The sequence below is a fragment of the Chrysochloris asiatica genome, unplaced genomic scaffold, assembly GCF_000296735.1.
Source record: "Chrysochloris asiatica unplaced genomic scaffold, ChrAsi1.0 scaffold00053, whole genome shotgun sequence".
Taxonomy (NCBI): Eukaryota; Metazoa; Chordata; class Mammalia; order Afrosoricida; family Chrysochloridae; genus Chrysochloris; species Chrysochloris asiatica.
The window spans coordinates 18097895-18114349 of NW_006408571.1; the positions used below are offsets into that span (position 1 = coordinate 18097895).

Below are 16455 nucleotides of genomic sequence, written 5' to 3' on the forward strand. Positions count from 1 at the left end.
TCCAGTGCTGGGTGCAGAATAGGAGGTCAGAACAGACTGTGTGCATACTTGGAGGTGTGGAAGGGTGGAAACTGAGTCCAGGTGTGGAATTGGGGCACACCTGAATTCTGTCACACACCTCTGTTCTGCACACTTTGGCTGAACCTCCTAGTTTTCAGGGATCTGTTGTTGTTTTTTTAGTTCATAAAACTGTCACTGATATCTACTCCTTGTCTGGTCCTATCCCATGCACTGAGCTGAAACAAATGAACCCTGCCCTGTTCCTGTCACCCAGGCCTTTAGAATCTGTTAGGTGAAACTATTAAAAAATAATCATAATGCAATATGCCAAGAGATATAATCCAGGGAAGGGGCGTGGGGGCCTAGCAAACCTTTACCTTGAAGGGTTTCTGGAGGAGCAGCACCAGCATCTCCTAGGAGCTTGTAAGAAATGCGGAGTCTCAGGCTCCTCCACAGACCTTCTGAGTCCACATCTGCCTCTGAACAAGCTCCCAGCCTGGTGAGGAGTAAGCACAATCAGTGATGAGAAGCACTGGCTTGGACCGTTGATTGATAAGTGTCAGTATCTCCATGATCTCTTGGAGGTTATCTACAACACAAAGAAGGTTAGGCCATGAGGCAGAAACCTGCAGATCACTGTTGTCCTCCTGATTCCCATATCCTGACATGCCATTCGTCCCCACGTTGATTAAGGAGTTTGATTATCTGTAGTTGAAACGGGGGCAGATCTAGTCTCTGCTACCCCCAGCCTGTCCAGTGGCCATGGATGATCTCAGGTCCCCTCGTTTTTTGGTCAGTGTCTGTTACAAACACCCAAGCCTAGACTGTTCCACGTTCAAATCCAGTTCAGGGCTCTCCCATCTCCTCTGAGACAAGGCAGGCGGACCTGGGAGAGGAGGGATGAAGTTAGTTTTGCTTTCTCAGATCCCCAGTAGTTCTGTGGGACTCTCTAGAAGGAAGGAGAGATAATAGGCCCTGCCTAGTCTGAGTCCTCCTCACTGTGGGTGGTTGATCTAAAGCATTGATCTTGTTCTTGATCTAAAGCCAGCAGCCACGAGCGTGCTGTCCTCTCTGGTCACCCCACCACTGTCTGGGGTCTTGTTGTAGGCCCCACTGTTAGGTCCTCAGGCTCAGGCAACTCCCCAGCATCTTCCCATGATCCTAGGAAGGCAGCACCATACCACATGCCTCCCCTCTCCCACGTCAGGGAAACCTAAGCCTACAAGCCTCTCTTCCACCCGCTTCCCCATACCTCCATCTCTAGGCTGCAGAGCAATGATGAGTTGCTCTTTCACACCTATTGAGATCTTGAGAACCAGGAATTCAAAGGGATGTCTGTCTGTCTGGTCTAGTGTCCATACCACCCACCATTGTGGGGAAGGGGAGTAACTTCCCATTCTAAAAAGCACCTGCCTGTTCTCCACTCCCACATGAGGAGTTGGGGAGAAGGAGTGGCTGTAACTCCAGTTCTGTGGAAATGGTGTTTCTGGCAATCATGGCGGGGAGAGGGGGGCCACTGTTGGTGTTTAACTAACCATGTAAGTGGAGTGATCAGATATCCGCTGTGGGTCCTAGTCACCAACTAGAAGCTTCTTCATCTCTCCTAGTCACCAACTAGAAGCTTCTTCTCTCCATACACTATCATGCCGCCAGGCATGAATGAGGTGAAATGGAAGGTTGGCCTGGGGTTGAGTCTTAGTCTGTATCCACAGAGCCCACGTACATGAGAGTTAATTATAGCTTCTGCTGGGCTCTCCTGATGCCTGGTTGGTGTCTTAATGACAGCACTTTTTTCATCTCAGGATTTGGGCATCAGCCCCACATTATCATTAGCTCTGTCTGACTTGCTAACAAACCCGAGCTTTTCAAGGTTGGGAGTTGTGTCTGATGCATCTCCTTCTGCTCTCCTCATGATTCAACAAAGGGTTTTATACCTAGTGACTTGTCAGTAGGCCTTCGTTTGTTTAAACATGTTGGTTTGAATAGACTTTGCTCAAGGGACTCAGTTTTAAAGACTTGTCTCAGAAAGATTTTACATTGAATGAAGGTAATTTCCACAGTCTTCTTCTTATGTTTTACTGTATTTCTTTTTTGACAGGTGTTAAAGGAGAAAAAGGTTCCTGGGGTCTTCCTGGCTCAAAAGGAGAAAAGGGTGACCAAGGAGCCCAAGGACCACCAGGTTATTTAACTCTTCTTCTTGATCTTTTCTTTGGGTTTTGTTCTTGAGACCTGTAACTGAGTCTGAGAGTCAGACTAACTACATTACTCCCCTGATGTCAAGCTCCACTGAGGTCTAGAGAGGCCCAGTGACGGGTGTGGAATAGTCAGGTAGAAGGCTGTCAGGAGAGGCCACAAGTCCTGTTACTTTATGTTCAGCCAGAGATTTGTCAACATGCTACAGTGTCTTTGGAATCAGAAAACCAAAGGGACATTCTGTCAAGTCTAATACCTACCCAACACACTGTGGTGAGGAGACGGGACAGCTTCCCTTCCCAAACTCTGGTCTCCTATGAAAGGTCCCCTTCTGTGCCTACACCCATATAAAGATGTTTATATAAAGTAGTGTCGCTCTGTTGGTGTTGTTAAGTGCCATCGAGTCAGTTCCAACTCAGATGACCCTGTATCGGATTCCTGAAGAGCAGCTGGTGGGTTTGAACTGCCGGCCTTGTGGTTCGTAGTCCATTGCTGAGCCTACAGCGCCACACCAGGAGTCTGTTGTCTGTTGTAGTTCTAGATCTGTGGAAACGATGCTTCTCACAAGAGCTGTGGGAACTGGCTGCCGAATAGTTGCTGTTCTTCAAACCTTAGAAGTAGAATCTGGGGACTAAAACCAAGCCAGTTTTAACTCAGTAAGACAAACTTAGTTCACGTCCCTAGGATGTAACTGACTGCCAACTGGGAGGCGTTTATTTACTTTTCAGTTTCGGAAATTATGACTGAATTTTTTGAACATTTCTTTTTTAGGTCCTCCAATTGATCCAACTTATCTGAGACATTTTCTGGACAGCTTGAAGGTGAGTATGGGTCTACTGAACATTTGGCCAGTGTTCACAGGTTCTTGGGTTTAGTCAGAAATCAACTCATCCTACTCTTATTAAAACAGGCCTATATTTCTACTTCCAGGGAGAGAATGGAGACAGGGGCTTCAAAGGAGAAAAAGGAGATTCTAACGGCCACTTCTTTGTGTCTGGGCCTCCAGGCCTGCCAGGAAGTCCTGGACTGGTTGTGAGTAGTGACCCTTCCAAGTCATCTTTCATGAAAGCCCCAATAAGATTAGGTAGTTGGAGAGTCAAGGGTAAGTCATAGTTCAACAAGCTGGAGACAGGATTTGGGCATCAGCCAGCTCTCCCCTACACTTGATCATTGCTGGGGAGCTTGGCTGAGGCCCACGGAAAACAGAGCTGGCCAAGGCTATATACACTCAGGTAACTGCAGACATAGACCACCCTGCCTTGTTCATGTAAATAGTGGAAACCCACCCAACACAAAAGCGTTGTAAACAACAAACACATCACATAATAGAAGCAGAGTGGGAAGTGGAGAGATCGATCCTTTTACAGGGCCTATTTAATCTGAAGAGAGGATGGGGAGACTTTTCACATGCTTCAGACACCTCAGGAGGGACCAGTCCCTAGAGGAGAACATTGTGCTCGGTAAAGTGGAGGGTCAGTGAAAACAGAAAGACCGCCCACAAGATGGATTGACACAGTGGCTGCAATAATGGGCTCAGTCAAACATAATCATAGTGAGGAGGGCACAGGACTGGACAGTGTTTCCTTCTGTTCATATAAATTTGCTAAATTGTAACCAACTCCATGGCAACAGCAGCATTTGATTTGAAAGGCTTGGAGGTGTCTCAGAAGAAACGTCTGGTGATTAACTTTGGAAAAACCAGTCATTGAAAATCCTATGGGGCACAGTTTTATCATGACACACATGGGGTTTCCAGGAATTGGAGCAGACTTGGTGGCACCTGTTTTTTTATTTGACCCTTCAGACATCATACCAAGGAAACGGCCTTTAGATAGGTTAGGTGTAAGATGTGAGATTTCTCTGGGACACATGAAAGAAAATCACAGTATGTCCTCTGAGAGAATGTGATGTAATGATGGATGCTCAGGGACCATTTGCAAATTCTGGTCTCAGAGCGAACCATGAGGGTAGACCAGCAATGACAGGGAACCCAGGAGTCTATTGGCAGCTCTGCCTCTACTCTGTTCCGTGGCCTTAGGACAATCCTTTCCTCTCTCTAGGTCTCAGTTTCTTCATCTGTAAAACACAAAGGCTAGACAAGATGATCCCCAAGGGCCCCTTAACTCCAGGGCTCTCTGTGTCACCCTACAAGCTGAGTAGTTGCTGTTCTTTAGTCTCTACCACTTTGAGCTGTGCCCAGGATTGAGCATAATTGTAAAAGTACTGGCGTTTTCCTACTGACTGTTGAACGCTATACTAAGTATGTGTTTTACCTCCATACTAAATATGGAATAGTCTCATCTTCATAATAACCCTATGAGGTTGTTGCCATTAGTAATCCCATTTCTTGAGGGGGAATCTGAGACTTATTGAGGGTCAATAGCTTGACTAAGCACAGAGTAAGAAGGGATAAGATCAGGATTCACACCTGGCCCTGCATCCTGTACCACTTCCTAATAGAGTTTATGTAAGTAAGGCCTTTCGGCCCAGTCATTGGTTGAGCAGCAGAATTGAATTTATAGAGAAGCCTAAACATCTGGAGGATTGTTTAATCCAAGCTAAAAGGGCATATAACACACTGGTAAAGTGCTGATTGTGAAGAGTATTTAATGCTTGGGAACTCAAGTGAAGTCAATAAGACAGAATACAAAAAATTGTATACACTTCAATCTCAATTGAGTGAAAAGCCTTAAAAGAAAAAAGGCAAAAATCATCAGAATGTTTATAGTAATTCTTTTGGAGTGATTGATTCTACATCTTTTCACTTTTATCATTTTTTTCCCTGTATTTTCTACTAAGAACATGTCATAGATGTATTATCAGAGGAAAGAGTAACTTTTAAAGAAAAGTGTTTCTCAGGGTATGAGTGTAGAATGATGGCATTGTATTGAGGCAGTGAGGCTGGATGTGAATCCGAACAACTGAGAGAACAGCTGGATGGGGTGGGGTGGGGGCGGGGCGGTGAGGGCAGACTCTTCCTAACCAAGAGATCCAGACACAGGGCCTCATTAAAGGAATGGACTTTCTTTCCTCTATTACTGTGCCTTTGCCTTAATAGGGCCAGAAAGGGGAGCCCATCGTTGGACCCCAAGGACCCCCAGGTGCTCCTGGCCTGCCTGGGCCACCTGGCTTTGGAAGACCTGGCATCCCTGGACCACCAGGACCTCCAGGGCCACCAGGACCTCCTGCTATCCTGGGAGCAGGTTGGTACTGTGAGCTGCTCTCTCATTCATGCTATCCCTGGATGTGAAGGAGGGGTGAACAATCAGTTTGTGAGGCGGGCAGACCTGCAGTTAGGCCTCAAGAACTCACCCACTGGGAGTCCTCCCTCATCATCTCTGATCTTGGCTTCTATCTGTAAGGCAACTTTGTAAGGCCACATCTGCCGCATGGTGGGAAATAAGGCTACCTATAACGTACAGTTTGTGCCATTAAGTAGAAATCTTGAGCTGCTTTCTCAGTTTGGTTTGAAAAACCCTGGGATAGGCAAGTCATGAAGCATACTGTTGGCCAACCTTGGACCAATAATATTGACACAAGGTAGCGGAAATAGGATCACAGAAAAACATGGTGAATCCTTCTGAAAACAATAGTTGTAAAAGAGGAGGGGGAGGGGACATTCCAAGAGAAGGGATGAGGATCTTGATACTGAAAAGATAGAAGATTTAGGGCAGATAAAACCATAGGTGTCCACGAATCCTTGAAGGATGAGTAGGTAGTTCAGGAAGTGGAGGAACATTACAGGATGAAATCAGGATGTAGAAAATGTGTGTAGTTCGTAGTAACTCTACAGCAGGGAGACACAGGACACCTTGCTCCAGTGAATAAGGATTGCCCCTCATATAATGTAAAGCAATGAACAGTTTACAAAACCTTTCATGTCTGTCTTCCCAGAAACCCTGGGACGGGGAAGGACAAAATGGATATTAATATCTAACTCTTTAATGGATGAAAACACTGAAGTTCAGGATGGTTAAGAGACTTGGTCAAGGTCATGAATGCTAAACATGACTGCAATCAAAACCTAAATCCTTTGAGCCTTTATCCATTATATATTCACTATCTACATAAAATTTCCAAGTCCTGTGTAACTGAAGACTTGCATACAATGACCTGAACATTTCTGTATGGTAATTCTGGAAGTTGTGAAAGCATCCTAAATCCTGCCAAGAACTTCACAATTTGCAGGTGGAGTGAGGGGAGGGGGAGCAATGTGGGGTTATGGGTAGGGAGTCAGGGGATTAGAAAGGTCGAAGGAGATCAAATACATAAACAAAAACAAAACTCACAGCCAACCTAAAGGACAGTAGAACTGTCTCATAACAGTTTTCAAGGCTATAATCTTTATAGAGGCGTCCTTGTATGGCTCTGTAGGATAAGCACTGGACTGCTAATGTCAAGGTTGGTGGTTCAAACCCACCAGCTACTCCTTAGAAACCCTCTATAGGGTCACTTTGTAGCTATAAGTAATATTTTTTGTTGGCCTAAAGTAAGGCTTTTTGTTGAGGAATCTTGGACTCCTAGAGAGTTCAAGGACAGTCCTCAGGGATTTGCCATTCCCTGAAATTGTTTGTAAATTTGTTTGTGTGTGTATTTTTCTGAGGAAGAGGGCAGTAACTGTGATCTGAGTTTTAAGTGTTTTGCGACTCTTCAAAAGTTAACAACACTTTGTTGAGTCCTGTAAAACTTGCAAAGTGCATCCCTAGTTTGTATTTTACTCAGTTCTCACCACAGCCCAGTGAAGCAAATATACCTGTTTGTATTTTATGGAAACTGAGGATCAAAGAGCTTGAGTTTACCCAAGATCACACAAATGGAAATTGATAGACCGCCATCTTGAATTCATGTCTTCTGGCCCTACAGCCCTGCCTTCCTTCTCTTTCCCAGCCTGTGTCCTCTGTCAGAGATCAGATGGTGTCTCTGAGGTGAAGTTGTGTTAGTCAGGACACTTGTCTATGCAAATGACAGAAAAGTCAACTTCATCTGGCTTAAACAAACAACAGCAAAAGGAGTTTGGCTCACTTATAAAACTGTAAAGTTCTAGGCATGGCTTGATCCAGGGCTTCAGCCAAGAACCCCAGCTCTTCCCTGAACCAGTCAATGTGGCCTGAGTCATATGCTGGATCCAGAGCCTCCAAGACGTGGTTTCAGAATGGGATGGTTGGCAGCACCGTGAGAGGGACACTGAATACTCCTCTGTGCATTTTCACCTCATCTGCTATTTAACTTCCCTTTTCTGCTTTGTCTTAGCCGTGGCCCTACCAGGTCCACCTGGTCCTCCAGGACAACCTGGGCTTCCTGGATCCAGAAACCTGGTCAGTATTAGTATTAATGTGTATTTGGGTGGATTTACTTAGAACTTTGGCCATAATATTCCAAGCTGGCACACAATTTGTTTTGGAATGAGACCGCCATGAAAACAGAATTGGGGGAGGAAACAAAACCATGTATTCCTTTAAAACGCAAATCTAAATTATGAATTAAAACAGAGAAGACATTTTGTAGTACTAAAACATTTAAATACTGAAAGCAATATTTATGTTCTATTCAGATGACTCACCAAGTAATAAGATACAGGAAAAAAAAAATCATGATTTAAGTTCCATCCCTCTAAGCTATAACAAGAACCAGTCATATTGCATCAAGTTATAAATGCAAGTGTTCTTTGCTGGTCCGTGCCATCCCTTCTCTATTCTGCCAAGGGATGTTGCTTACCTTTGATGCTCTGCAGATCACTGGACAGGACTTGGGAAATACTAGAGTGCACAAAAGATGAAAAAGTATCTCACAAGGAGATCAGGATCCTAGGAACACTTTATCTTCACTGGAGCTTAGTCAAAATTTGACTACCAAAAAAAGTATTCTCCTGCAAATAATAGAATTTTTATATCTGGTCACTTTGGGGGAATTTCTCAGCCATTTTGACGCACAAGGTCATTCATTCAAGACTGGTTGAAAATTACTTTCTTAGAGTCTTTCTCAGTTGAGATGAAAAAAGAAAACACTCCACCTCTTTTGGCTGAATGTTTTTGAGATTTGATGCTAGTTACTAAACTTTTACTGTGACATAATGCACTGGACCGCAAGGTCATTTGAACCACAGGGTTGGCGGTGTGAACGCCTCAGAAACCCTACACAGGGTTACTATGAGTAGGAACCAACTCAACAGCACTTAACGTCAACAACTAGATTTTTTAGTGCTTCTGTGTCTCTTTCTAGATAGGCCAAGATGACTATCTAATCTTTAGCAGTTTTCTAGATAGGGAACTGACAGACCACCATTTGCTAGCATGAATTTAATATTGTGGCTACCCAGCTAGGCACAAGAAGCTCTGTATGCTTGCTTACTTGCATTTCTCATTTTTATTTCATTTTTTTCCAAATGAAAACAATTTTGGTGACTGTTTAAGGAACAGTACAAGATAACACCATTTTAAAATGTTAATGTCCCTGAGCAGCTGAACAAATGCAAGTGGCAGAATTTACTGGTGATTTTGCTGATGCCAAAACCCAACAGACAACTCCGCTTATTAACTGTAGTTAAGTGTCTCTGAACTCAAAAAATTTTTTGTTTCTATTGTGATTTGTTATTTATTTGTAATTTATAATTTGTGTTTCAAAGCAATACATGTTTTTGTTTTATCAGAAAGAATGCCCTTTGGCTATTGATGAAGTTGTATCTCTTCATTGTTGTTGTTAAGTGCAGTTGAGTCTGTTCCTACTCAATTGGTATAGGGTTTCCAAGGAGCAGCTGATAGGTTTGATCCACTGGCCTCGTGGTTAGCAGTTCAGTGCTTATCCTACAGCGCTGTACCAGGACTCCAGGTATCTGTAGGCATAATAAGTAAGCCTTTTCATTAAACGTGAGGAATGGCGCTAATAGACTTTCCAGAGGGGCCAGTTTTTCAAATGGTACCACTGCTCGAATGATAACAGCAGTGTTTGAAATCTAAAATGATCGGACAGGTCACAGCGTTCAGCACCATGGACGATATGCTACAGAAAGCGCATTTGGTTATAGAAGGGACCTTCATCTACCTGAGGGACAGCACTGAGTTTTTCATTCGCGTCAGAGACGGCTGGAAAAAATTACAGGTAATCCTTAAATGCCCTTTAACAAACTACCCCCAATACCCTCTAAAAATCATCGTCTGCTCCTAGAAGTTCCAATTTCCAGTTGATGTTCATTTTCACTGTCCTGTTTTCCTTCAAGCTGGGAGAGCTGATCCCCATTCCTGCCGACAGCCCTCCACCCCCTGCACTTTCCAACAATGTGAGTATTTTCACAGCTTTGCTGCTCATTCCTTCAGTTGTCAACACTTCCTGAGTCCCCCTGGTTTCAAGTGCCAAGCCCTCCAGCCAGCTCTGCATGCTGTAAGATGTTGTCGAAGTCCAGAAATTACCAGGTGCCAACAGAAGAGTCTCACAAGACTGGGCAAGCTGGAAGAGTCTCACAAGGGCGAGCTGGAAGCCGAGGTTGTTGTTTCCAGTGTAGTAGCTGGATTCCTGCTTGGCCTCTGCTTATTTATCTGTGAAAACATTGGTTGGTGTAGGCAATTGGAAACGCTGAACCACTGAGTCAGTGTAAACTCAGAACGAGCCTATAGGACAGAATGGACCTGCAGTCCAGAAGAGACCTTTAACTGGGCACTCCTACTTCCCGGCCTGGGAAGAACATCAGCAACCTACATTGGTCAATGTTTAGTCCTACAGTGACCAGTATGCTTGACTGTGTGTACCTTCCCACCATCCTCTCCTCCTCCCCCCCCCCCAAAAAAGATGGGCTGTACCGTTACAATAAGGTGTGAGAAATGCTTTGGGCAAGGGCAACACTGATGGGTCAGAGAAGCCCATATGGCGGTGAGGTCTAAGCTAAGAATGAAAGGAAAGTACTATCTAAGCAGGTACTATCATCCCCAGTTTGCAGATGAGGAAACTGAGGCTCTGAAAAGGTAACTTGCTCTATTAAGTGACAGAGCGAGCATAAAATGTGGGTCCTCTGCTTCTTTGGTCCAGAGCTCCTTCTAAAAGACTTAAGAACATCTCCCCTCCTTTCTGAGGATAATTGTCTTTTGGGAGCCAGAAGCTCCTCACAATTAAGAGGGGCCCAAAGACAACGGCAAATGACTGACAGCACCTTCTCTAGAAAACCAACACTAGAACCTCAGTGTACTGACGAACAAATGGATGCGTATTCTGAAAAACCAAAAAAATGTGTTTTTCTCGTTTACATAACAGCCGTATCAGCAGCAGTTTCAGCCTGCACTGACACCTATTTTAAGTGCCAATTACGAGAGGCCTGTGGTAAGTACAATTTATGCATTGACTGTGTAAATGCTTATTGGCTGTCCACTATGAGCTAGGCCCTGTGCTTGGTACACAGCTTCTACCCTCCAGATGCTTTCAGAGTAGTGAGAGAGGCAAACAAAAGATAGGTAGGTGTGCATGGTTTGATCAAAGATTTTATAGAAGAATGAGGGCCAAAGGGGGAAGGGGCGGATTGTGGAGCAGAGTTTTAAATATTCAGTGAAATCCAGACTTCCTGGAGCCATTAACTGGATAAGTCCCTGAAACTATTGTGGTGCTGATCCTACAGCACCACACCAGATAATCTCTTAAATTTTAATCCCTGATGTGTTCTTTGAACCAAAAAAATAGCTCATTTAATTAGTAAGGTACATCTGCTTTGAGCAATGTGCTCTTTGAAAGATCCATCTATATGAGATCAAATTGATAGCGGCAACTTGGAAAGTTGAATGGTACAGTTAGTGGGCGGTGAGTTTAAGATAAAGTTTATAGAATTATGTAGACGGGATAAAGAAAAGAGTAGCATGGCTTGAAGAATGTAACCTGTGTCCCTGAATTGTACATGTAGAAAATCTTGAGAGAAGGTGTATGCTTGGCTGTGTATACTTTTACTCACCCTCATGCCTCCCCACACCCCCAAAAATAGGCTGTGCTCTTACAATACAGTGTGATAAGTGGTTTGGGCAAGGTGAACACTGATAGGGCCCAGAAGCCTGCATGGAGCCAAGGCCTAAGCTAAGAGCTAAAGGAAAGTCAAGAGCAGAGTGAGCCAGATGGAAAGAGGACTGTGGGAATTCCAAGTAAAAGGGCTGGGGCGGAGTTGGGGGGCGAGGCAAGGAAAAGCACTGTGCATTTATTGCAAGTATTCCAGTGGCTGAGAAGAGAGTGTAGTCTACAGAGATCAGCAAAGGCAGGATCAGCAAGGGTTAGTCATCAAGGGCCTGGGAGCCAAGCTAAGGATTGTGACCTTTTCTAGTGGGCAGCGGAGAACTACAGAGGGGCCTTAGGCTGTGCAGAAACAAGAAAAACACCACATCCTCCTGCCCTACCTCATGGGACTCATTCCTTATCCTTAAGACATCTAAAAAAAAGTTTTTTCTTACAACTTGTACCCAGCTCCTGCATCATCCCTCCCCAGCTCTATCCTGATGAGATAAAGTCACCTTAAGGTGCCCACCTACATAACATGCATGTGCTTATAGCGTGCGTAGCATGCAGAGAAAATTAATGTGGTGGGGGTTACGAAAGCTGCAAAATGTATGTGTGCATTGTTTGTGTAAAAATACAGTACTCCTGAGATGAGGTTGAGTAAGAGGACAGGGGAGGAGGGATGAGTGGTTCTTGGTTATGAAATGCAGACTGAGAGTACAGCAGAGAGGATGGTGAGACAGGGCAATAAAGAGGGCTGGGTTTGGGGAGAGGAAGTATGGAAGAAAATAAAGTATGGAATGGCTTTGATTTTGGCTGCTGAACAAGGTGTCAGAGATATGAGGGTAATCTTATATGACTGCCAGCTTTCAAAAGAGTTGACCCCAGCCACCTTCGTGTGATATGTGAAAGGACACTGCCATGCCTGTTCCTTTTTAGTACCTTTACCTCCTGTCCAGGCCTGCTGGGGAGATGGAAGAATGTGGGACTTGCAGCAGGCAGACAGCTAGCTGGAGCTTGGGACCCAGCTTAAAGTCTCTACTATGTAATGTTCTCCCATGTTAACTATCACATAATTCACAATAAAACATTAAAAAAAAAAAATCTCTACTATGTGTAGGAAACTGGGATGTGAGAGTACACAGAGGTCTCAAGCTAATGGCTCCAAGGCTACTCCAAGGAGCCAATGTAAGGAAGGCATTTCTACCATTTAGCACCATTCGGGCCTGGGAGACCACGAGCTCCCTTTCACTGGAGACACTCAAGCAATGAATGACATTCCAACATTAGGTAGAGGTTGAAGAAGATGGCCTCAAAAATGCTTCCATTCTAAGAAATTGGGGGCCTTATCAGGAATATGAAATGGGTTTACCTTTACCTCTTTGACTTCGGTGTCTCTTCTCTCACATTTTCCAGCTGCACCTGGTTGCTCTGAACACGCCGTTTTCTGGGGACATCCGAGCTGATCTGCAGTGCTTCCGGCAGGCCAGGGCTGCTGGACTGCTGTCCACCTACCGGGCCTTCTTATCCTCCCATTTGCAAGACCTCTCCACAGTTGTGAGGAAAGCAGAGAGATACAGCCTTCCAATAGTGAACCTCAGGGTAAAAATGAATACTCTTCCCATTGCCTTCTGGGTGCCCTGGCTACCCCAGGAACCAGAAGTTACTTCCACTACATCACATCATCTGAAGAGTGGTGGTTCAAAGCCCAGTTCTGACCCTGATTGTCTGTGTGATTTGGAGCAAATCCCTCTCCCTCTCTGTGCCTCAGTTTTCTTATATTTACACTGGTCCTTCCTACTTGGATGGTCTTGTAAGCCTTTTCACGTATGTAGTTTTATTTTTTGGCTTATAAAGCACTTTATATCCATTATTCCCAATGGTAAGATACTTGTCCACTGAAGGACCAGCAGTTCGAACCCACCAGTGGCCCCACCAGAGAAAAGAATTGACAATCCACTTGTGTAAAGTTTTCCAGGCCAGGAACATAAGTCAGGATCAAGCGGAGGGCCCCCAATAACAGCATCTGTTATACAAATACAATAAAAATGAGTTATCCTTCTCTCAGTTTATCAGTAGAGGAAATGGGAGCTCAGAGGAAGAAACCAGTTTTCAGAAGCCACTGAAGACTAGACTTTGTCTCCCTGCCTAGTCGAAAGCTTGGTCCAGGGCACAGGTACTCTTCCTGACCTGGATTCAGTGCTCTCTGCACATCCAAGCTGCCAAAGCTTCAGCTAGTCCTCTGCCCCCGTCTGCTGGCCAGCCAGGGCCGTGGAGGTTCCCTCGATCATACCATGGAATCAGTGATTCCTTTAAGACAAAAGAGAGACAGTTCTGCCACCATTCATGCACATCCCTGGTCCTGACTACTAACTAGATCCCCAGGACACTTTGAGGATCTTTAGTCCCCATAACCTGAGATGAACCTCCTGACCCCCTGACATCATACCAGCACTTCCATCTCCTCTCCCACAATTCGGTCCCAGCAGTTCACCCACTTGTGCACTTATCCACTGGGCTCCTTCATAAAAAAGAATGAAGAGATTCAAGATTCCTCTCCATGTTACCCACAGTGCACCATGGCACAAGGCCTGGCACAAATTTGAAGCTCAGGACAGAGGCATAAAAATGTTGAAAATACAAAAAATAAAATAAAGACCTGATACATACTTTTAATAGAGAGGAGCCTTGTACTTACATCTACTGAGTGAAATTACCCTCAAGAAATAGATTCAAACCAGTAGGGACCAAGGGTGGGTTTCAAATCAATCCATACACACTGCCAGAACCCCTACGCTGCTAAGACTCTGAGTTTAGGGCTGGAGCCTTAGGTGTGAAGTGGCCTCAGAGCTTTGAAGAATGAGTAAAGTTAAGTCCATTTGTTGGCTGTTCATATGATTGTAATGTAGTGTTTTATCTCCACAGGGCCAAGTGCTTTTTAATAATTGGGACTCAATTTTTTCTGGCAATGGAGGTCAATTCAATACTCACATTCCAATATATTCCTTTGATGGCCGAGATGTGATGGAAGACCCTTCTTGGTAAGTGGAGTTGAAAGCCCTTTTGATGTAGGGTATGGCAAACAGTTTTAGGAGACGTCCTAACAATGGGAAACCCTCTGGGATGTTGCCAGCATAAAGCTTCAGTGAGGCAGATGAGGGGCATAGAGAAAGCCCTGGCCTGGGAACCAGGAGACGCTGGTCAGGTCTCTCCCACTGCGTGAACCTCAGCGGCTTCACCTGTACGGTGGGCAAGGTCACATACACCACAGGCCTGTTGTGAGAGCCAAATGAATCTGTGTGAGGAGGCACTTAAGTGGTAAGTGATGCTACTCCTGGTGACCCTGTTGCCCTCAACTGTGAGTTGTATTCAAATTCTTTGAAAACTGTGAGGTTTTCCAGAATAGAGCAACTTGACAAACATTCCCTGAGTGTGTACTCAAGGCAGGGCCCCACTCCTATCCTTCCAGGGAAAGACAGGCACAGACAGACTACAAGCCTAAGCCTGGTACTGTAGAATGGAGATGCAGATGGCCTGGTAGGAGAAGGGAGGAAATATTCATTCTTACTTAGATGGCACAGTGGTTAAACTCTGGGCTGCTAAGTGAGATTGGCAGTTCAAATCCACCATCTGCTCCGAGGGAGAGACCTAGCAATCTGCTTCCATAAAGATTACAGACTAGAAAACCCTGTGGGTCAGTTCTGCTCTGACCTACAGGGTCGATAGGAGTCATCATTGATCCGACGACACGCAACAACTTGATGGTAAAACTCAAAGAAGGCTTCATACTGTTGTTGTTAAGTGCCAGCCAGTCAGTTCCAACTCATACCAACCTTATACAGGGTTTCACACCTGGACTCCAACTTCATGCTGTTGTCAAGTCAGTTCTGACTCATAGTGACCCTGTAAAGGGGTTCCTAGGAATGGCTGGTGAGCTTGAACCGCTAACCCCATGGTTCAAACCAACCTTGCACTCCAGTGCTTTATCCCACAGCGCCATAGCAGGACTCCAGCTTCATGTAGGAGGAGGCCATTTATCGGACTTTGAAAAATGTGGAAGATTCATTAGTGTGTAAATAATAGAGTCCACTCCTGACTTAGGGACCTCATGAGCAAAGGTTCAAATTCACCACACAGTGTTATGATTTGAAACAACAGGGTTCCATGGTTCTGTGGGTTAGGCGTTGTGCTGTTAAGTAAAATAGTTGGTGGTTCAAACTCAAGAGCTCCTCAACGTGAGAAAGCTGGAACTGCTCCCGTGAAGATTTAGTCTCAGAAACCCTATATAGAGTCACTATAAATCAAGTCAACTTAATGGCAATAGGTTTGGGCTTTTTGGTACAAGCTGGCTATGGTTAGAACATGTTGCTGTTTAGTGCCATCGAGTTGATTCCAATTCATAGTGACCCTGTATCAGGTTTCCTAGGAAAGGCTAGTTAGTAGTCCAGTGTGTATCCTACAGCACCACATCAGGTATGTTCAACAAGTTAGAAAAAACGATGACGGTAGGAGATGGTATGGGGTCAGTCCATGAAGAGATAAAGGAATTTCACCCTTGATTGCCTAGATTTATGCCAACTCACAAAGTGTCATTTTCAAAAGTAACACAACAAAATTACATTTTAGGCCCCAGAAGATTGTTTGGCATGGCTCCAGCCCCCATGGCATCCGTCTCGTGGAGAACTACTGTGAAGCATGGCGAACCGCGGACATGGCCGTCACAGGACTGGCCTCCCCACTGAGCACAGGGAAGGTTCTGGACCAGAAAGCATTTAGCTGTGCTAGTAGGCTGATTGTCCTGTGTATCGAAAACAGCTTCTTGACAGACGCCAGGAAGTAATGAACGATCCTCCGGTGATTCCTAAACACTTTGCGGTTTTCTTTATGTGAAAAGTTGACACTGAAACTTAAAATGTCTAAATGTTGTAAATATTACCTTTTTTTTTTTTTTTTAAATTACTCATTTATCACAATAGCAACCAAAGAAAACATACCTCAATACACTCAAAGCTGAAGACGTAAAGGACTTAGATCAAACACACAATCTAATCCATTTACTGGTGCTAGATTCTGCAGGAAACCCCATGCAGTGAGAGGCAAACACATCCCAACACAGGTTAAGAGCAAGTTGAAAATAAAGGTCATGACCTTCTGCCCACTGCATCCTTCAGAAAGTGATTTCCTCCTTTTCACCACTGTTGTTGAGTGTAAGATGTCCTTCATGTTTTCTTTCAAAGTCAGCGTTTAGAAATGTTATGTGCAGACCCAGTGCTTTATTCCTGAACATACACCCATCGTTCACAACTG

The 16455-nt window shown here is 44.6% G+C and overlaps 1 protein-coding gene across 1 annotated transcript in view; it reads left to right on the plus strand.

The window, feature by feature from the left end:
* Nucleotides 1-15988, plus strand: part of COL15A1 (collagen, type XV, alpha 1) — a 73427-nt gene extending 57439 nt beyond the window's left edge. Inside the window, exons 28-38 of the mRNA XM_006863193.1 lie at nt 2099-2179; nt 2965-3014; nt 3124-3225; nt 5252-5396; nt 7444-7508; nt 9160-9288; nt 9407-9466; nt 10432-10497; nt 12565-12750; nt 14074-14189; nt 15775-15988. Coding sequence (XP_006863255.1) covers nt 2099-2179; nt 2965-3014; nt 3124-3225; nt 5252-5396; nt 7444-7508; nt 9160-9288; nt 9407-9466; nt 10432-10497; nt 12565-12750; nt 14074-14189; nt 15775-15988 — 1214 coding nt within the window. The remainder of the gene's footprint in view (nt 1-2098; nt 2180-2964; nt 3015-3123; nt 3226-5251; nt 5397-7443; nt 7509-9159; nt 9289-9406; nt 9467-10431; nt 10498-12564; nt 12751-14073; nt 14190-15774) is intronic.
* The last annotated feature ends 467 nt before the right edge of the window (nt 15989-16455 follow it).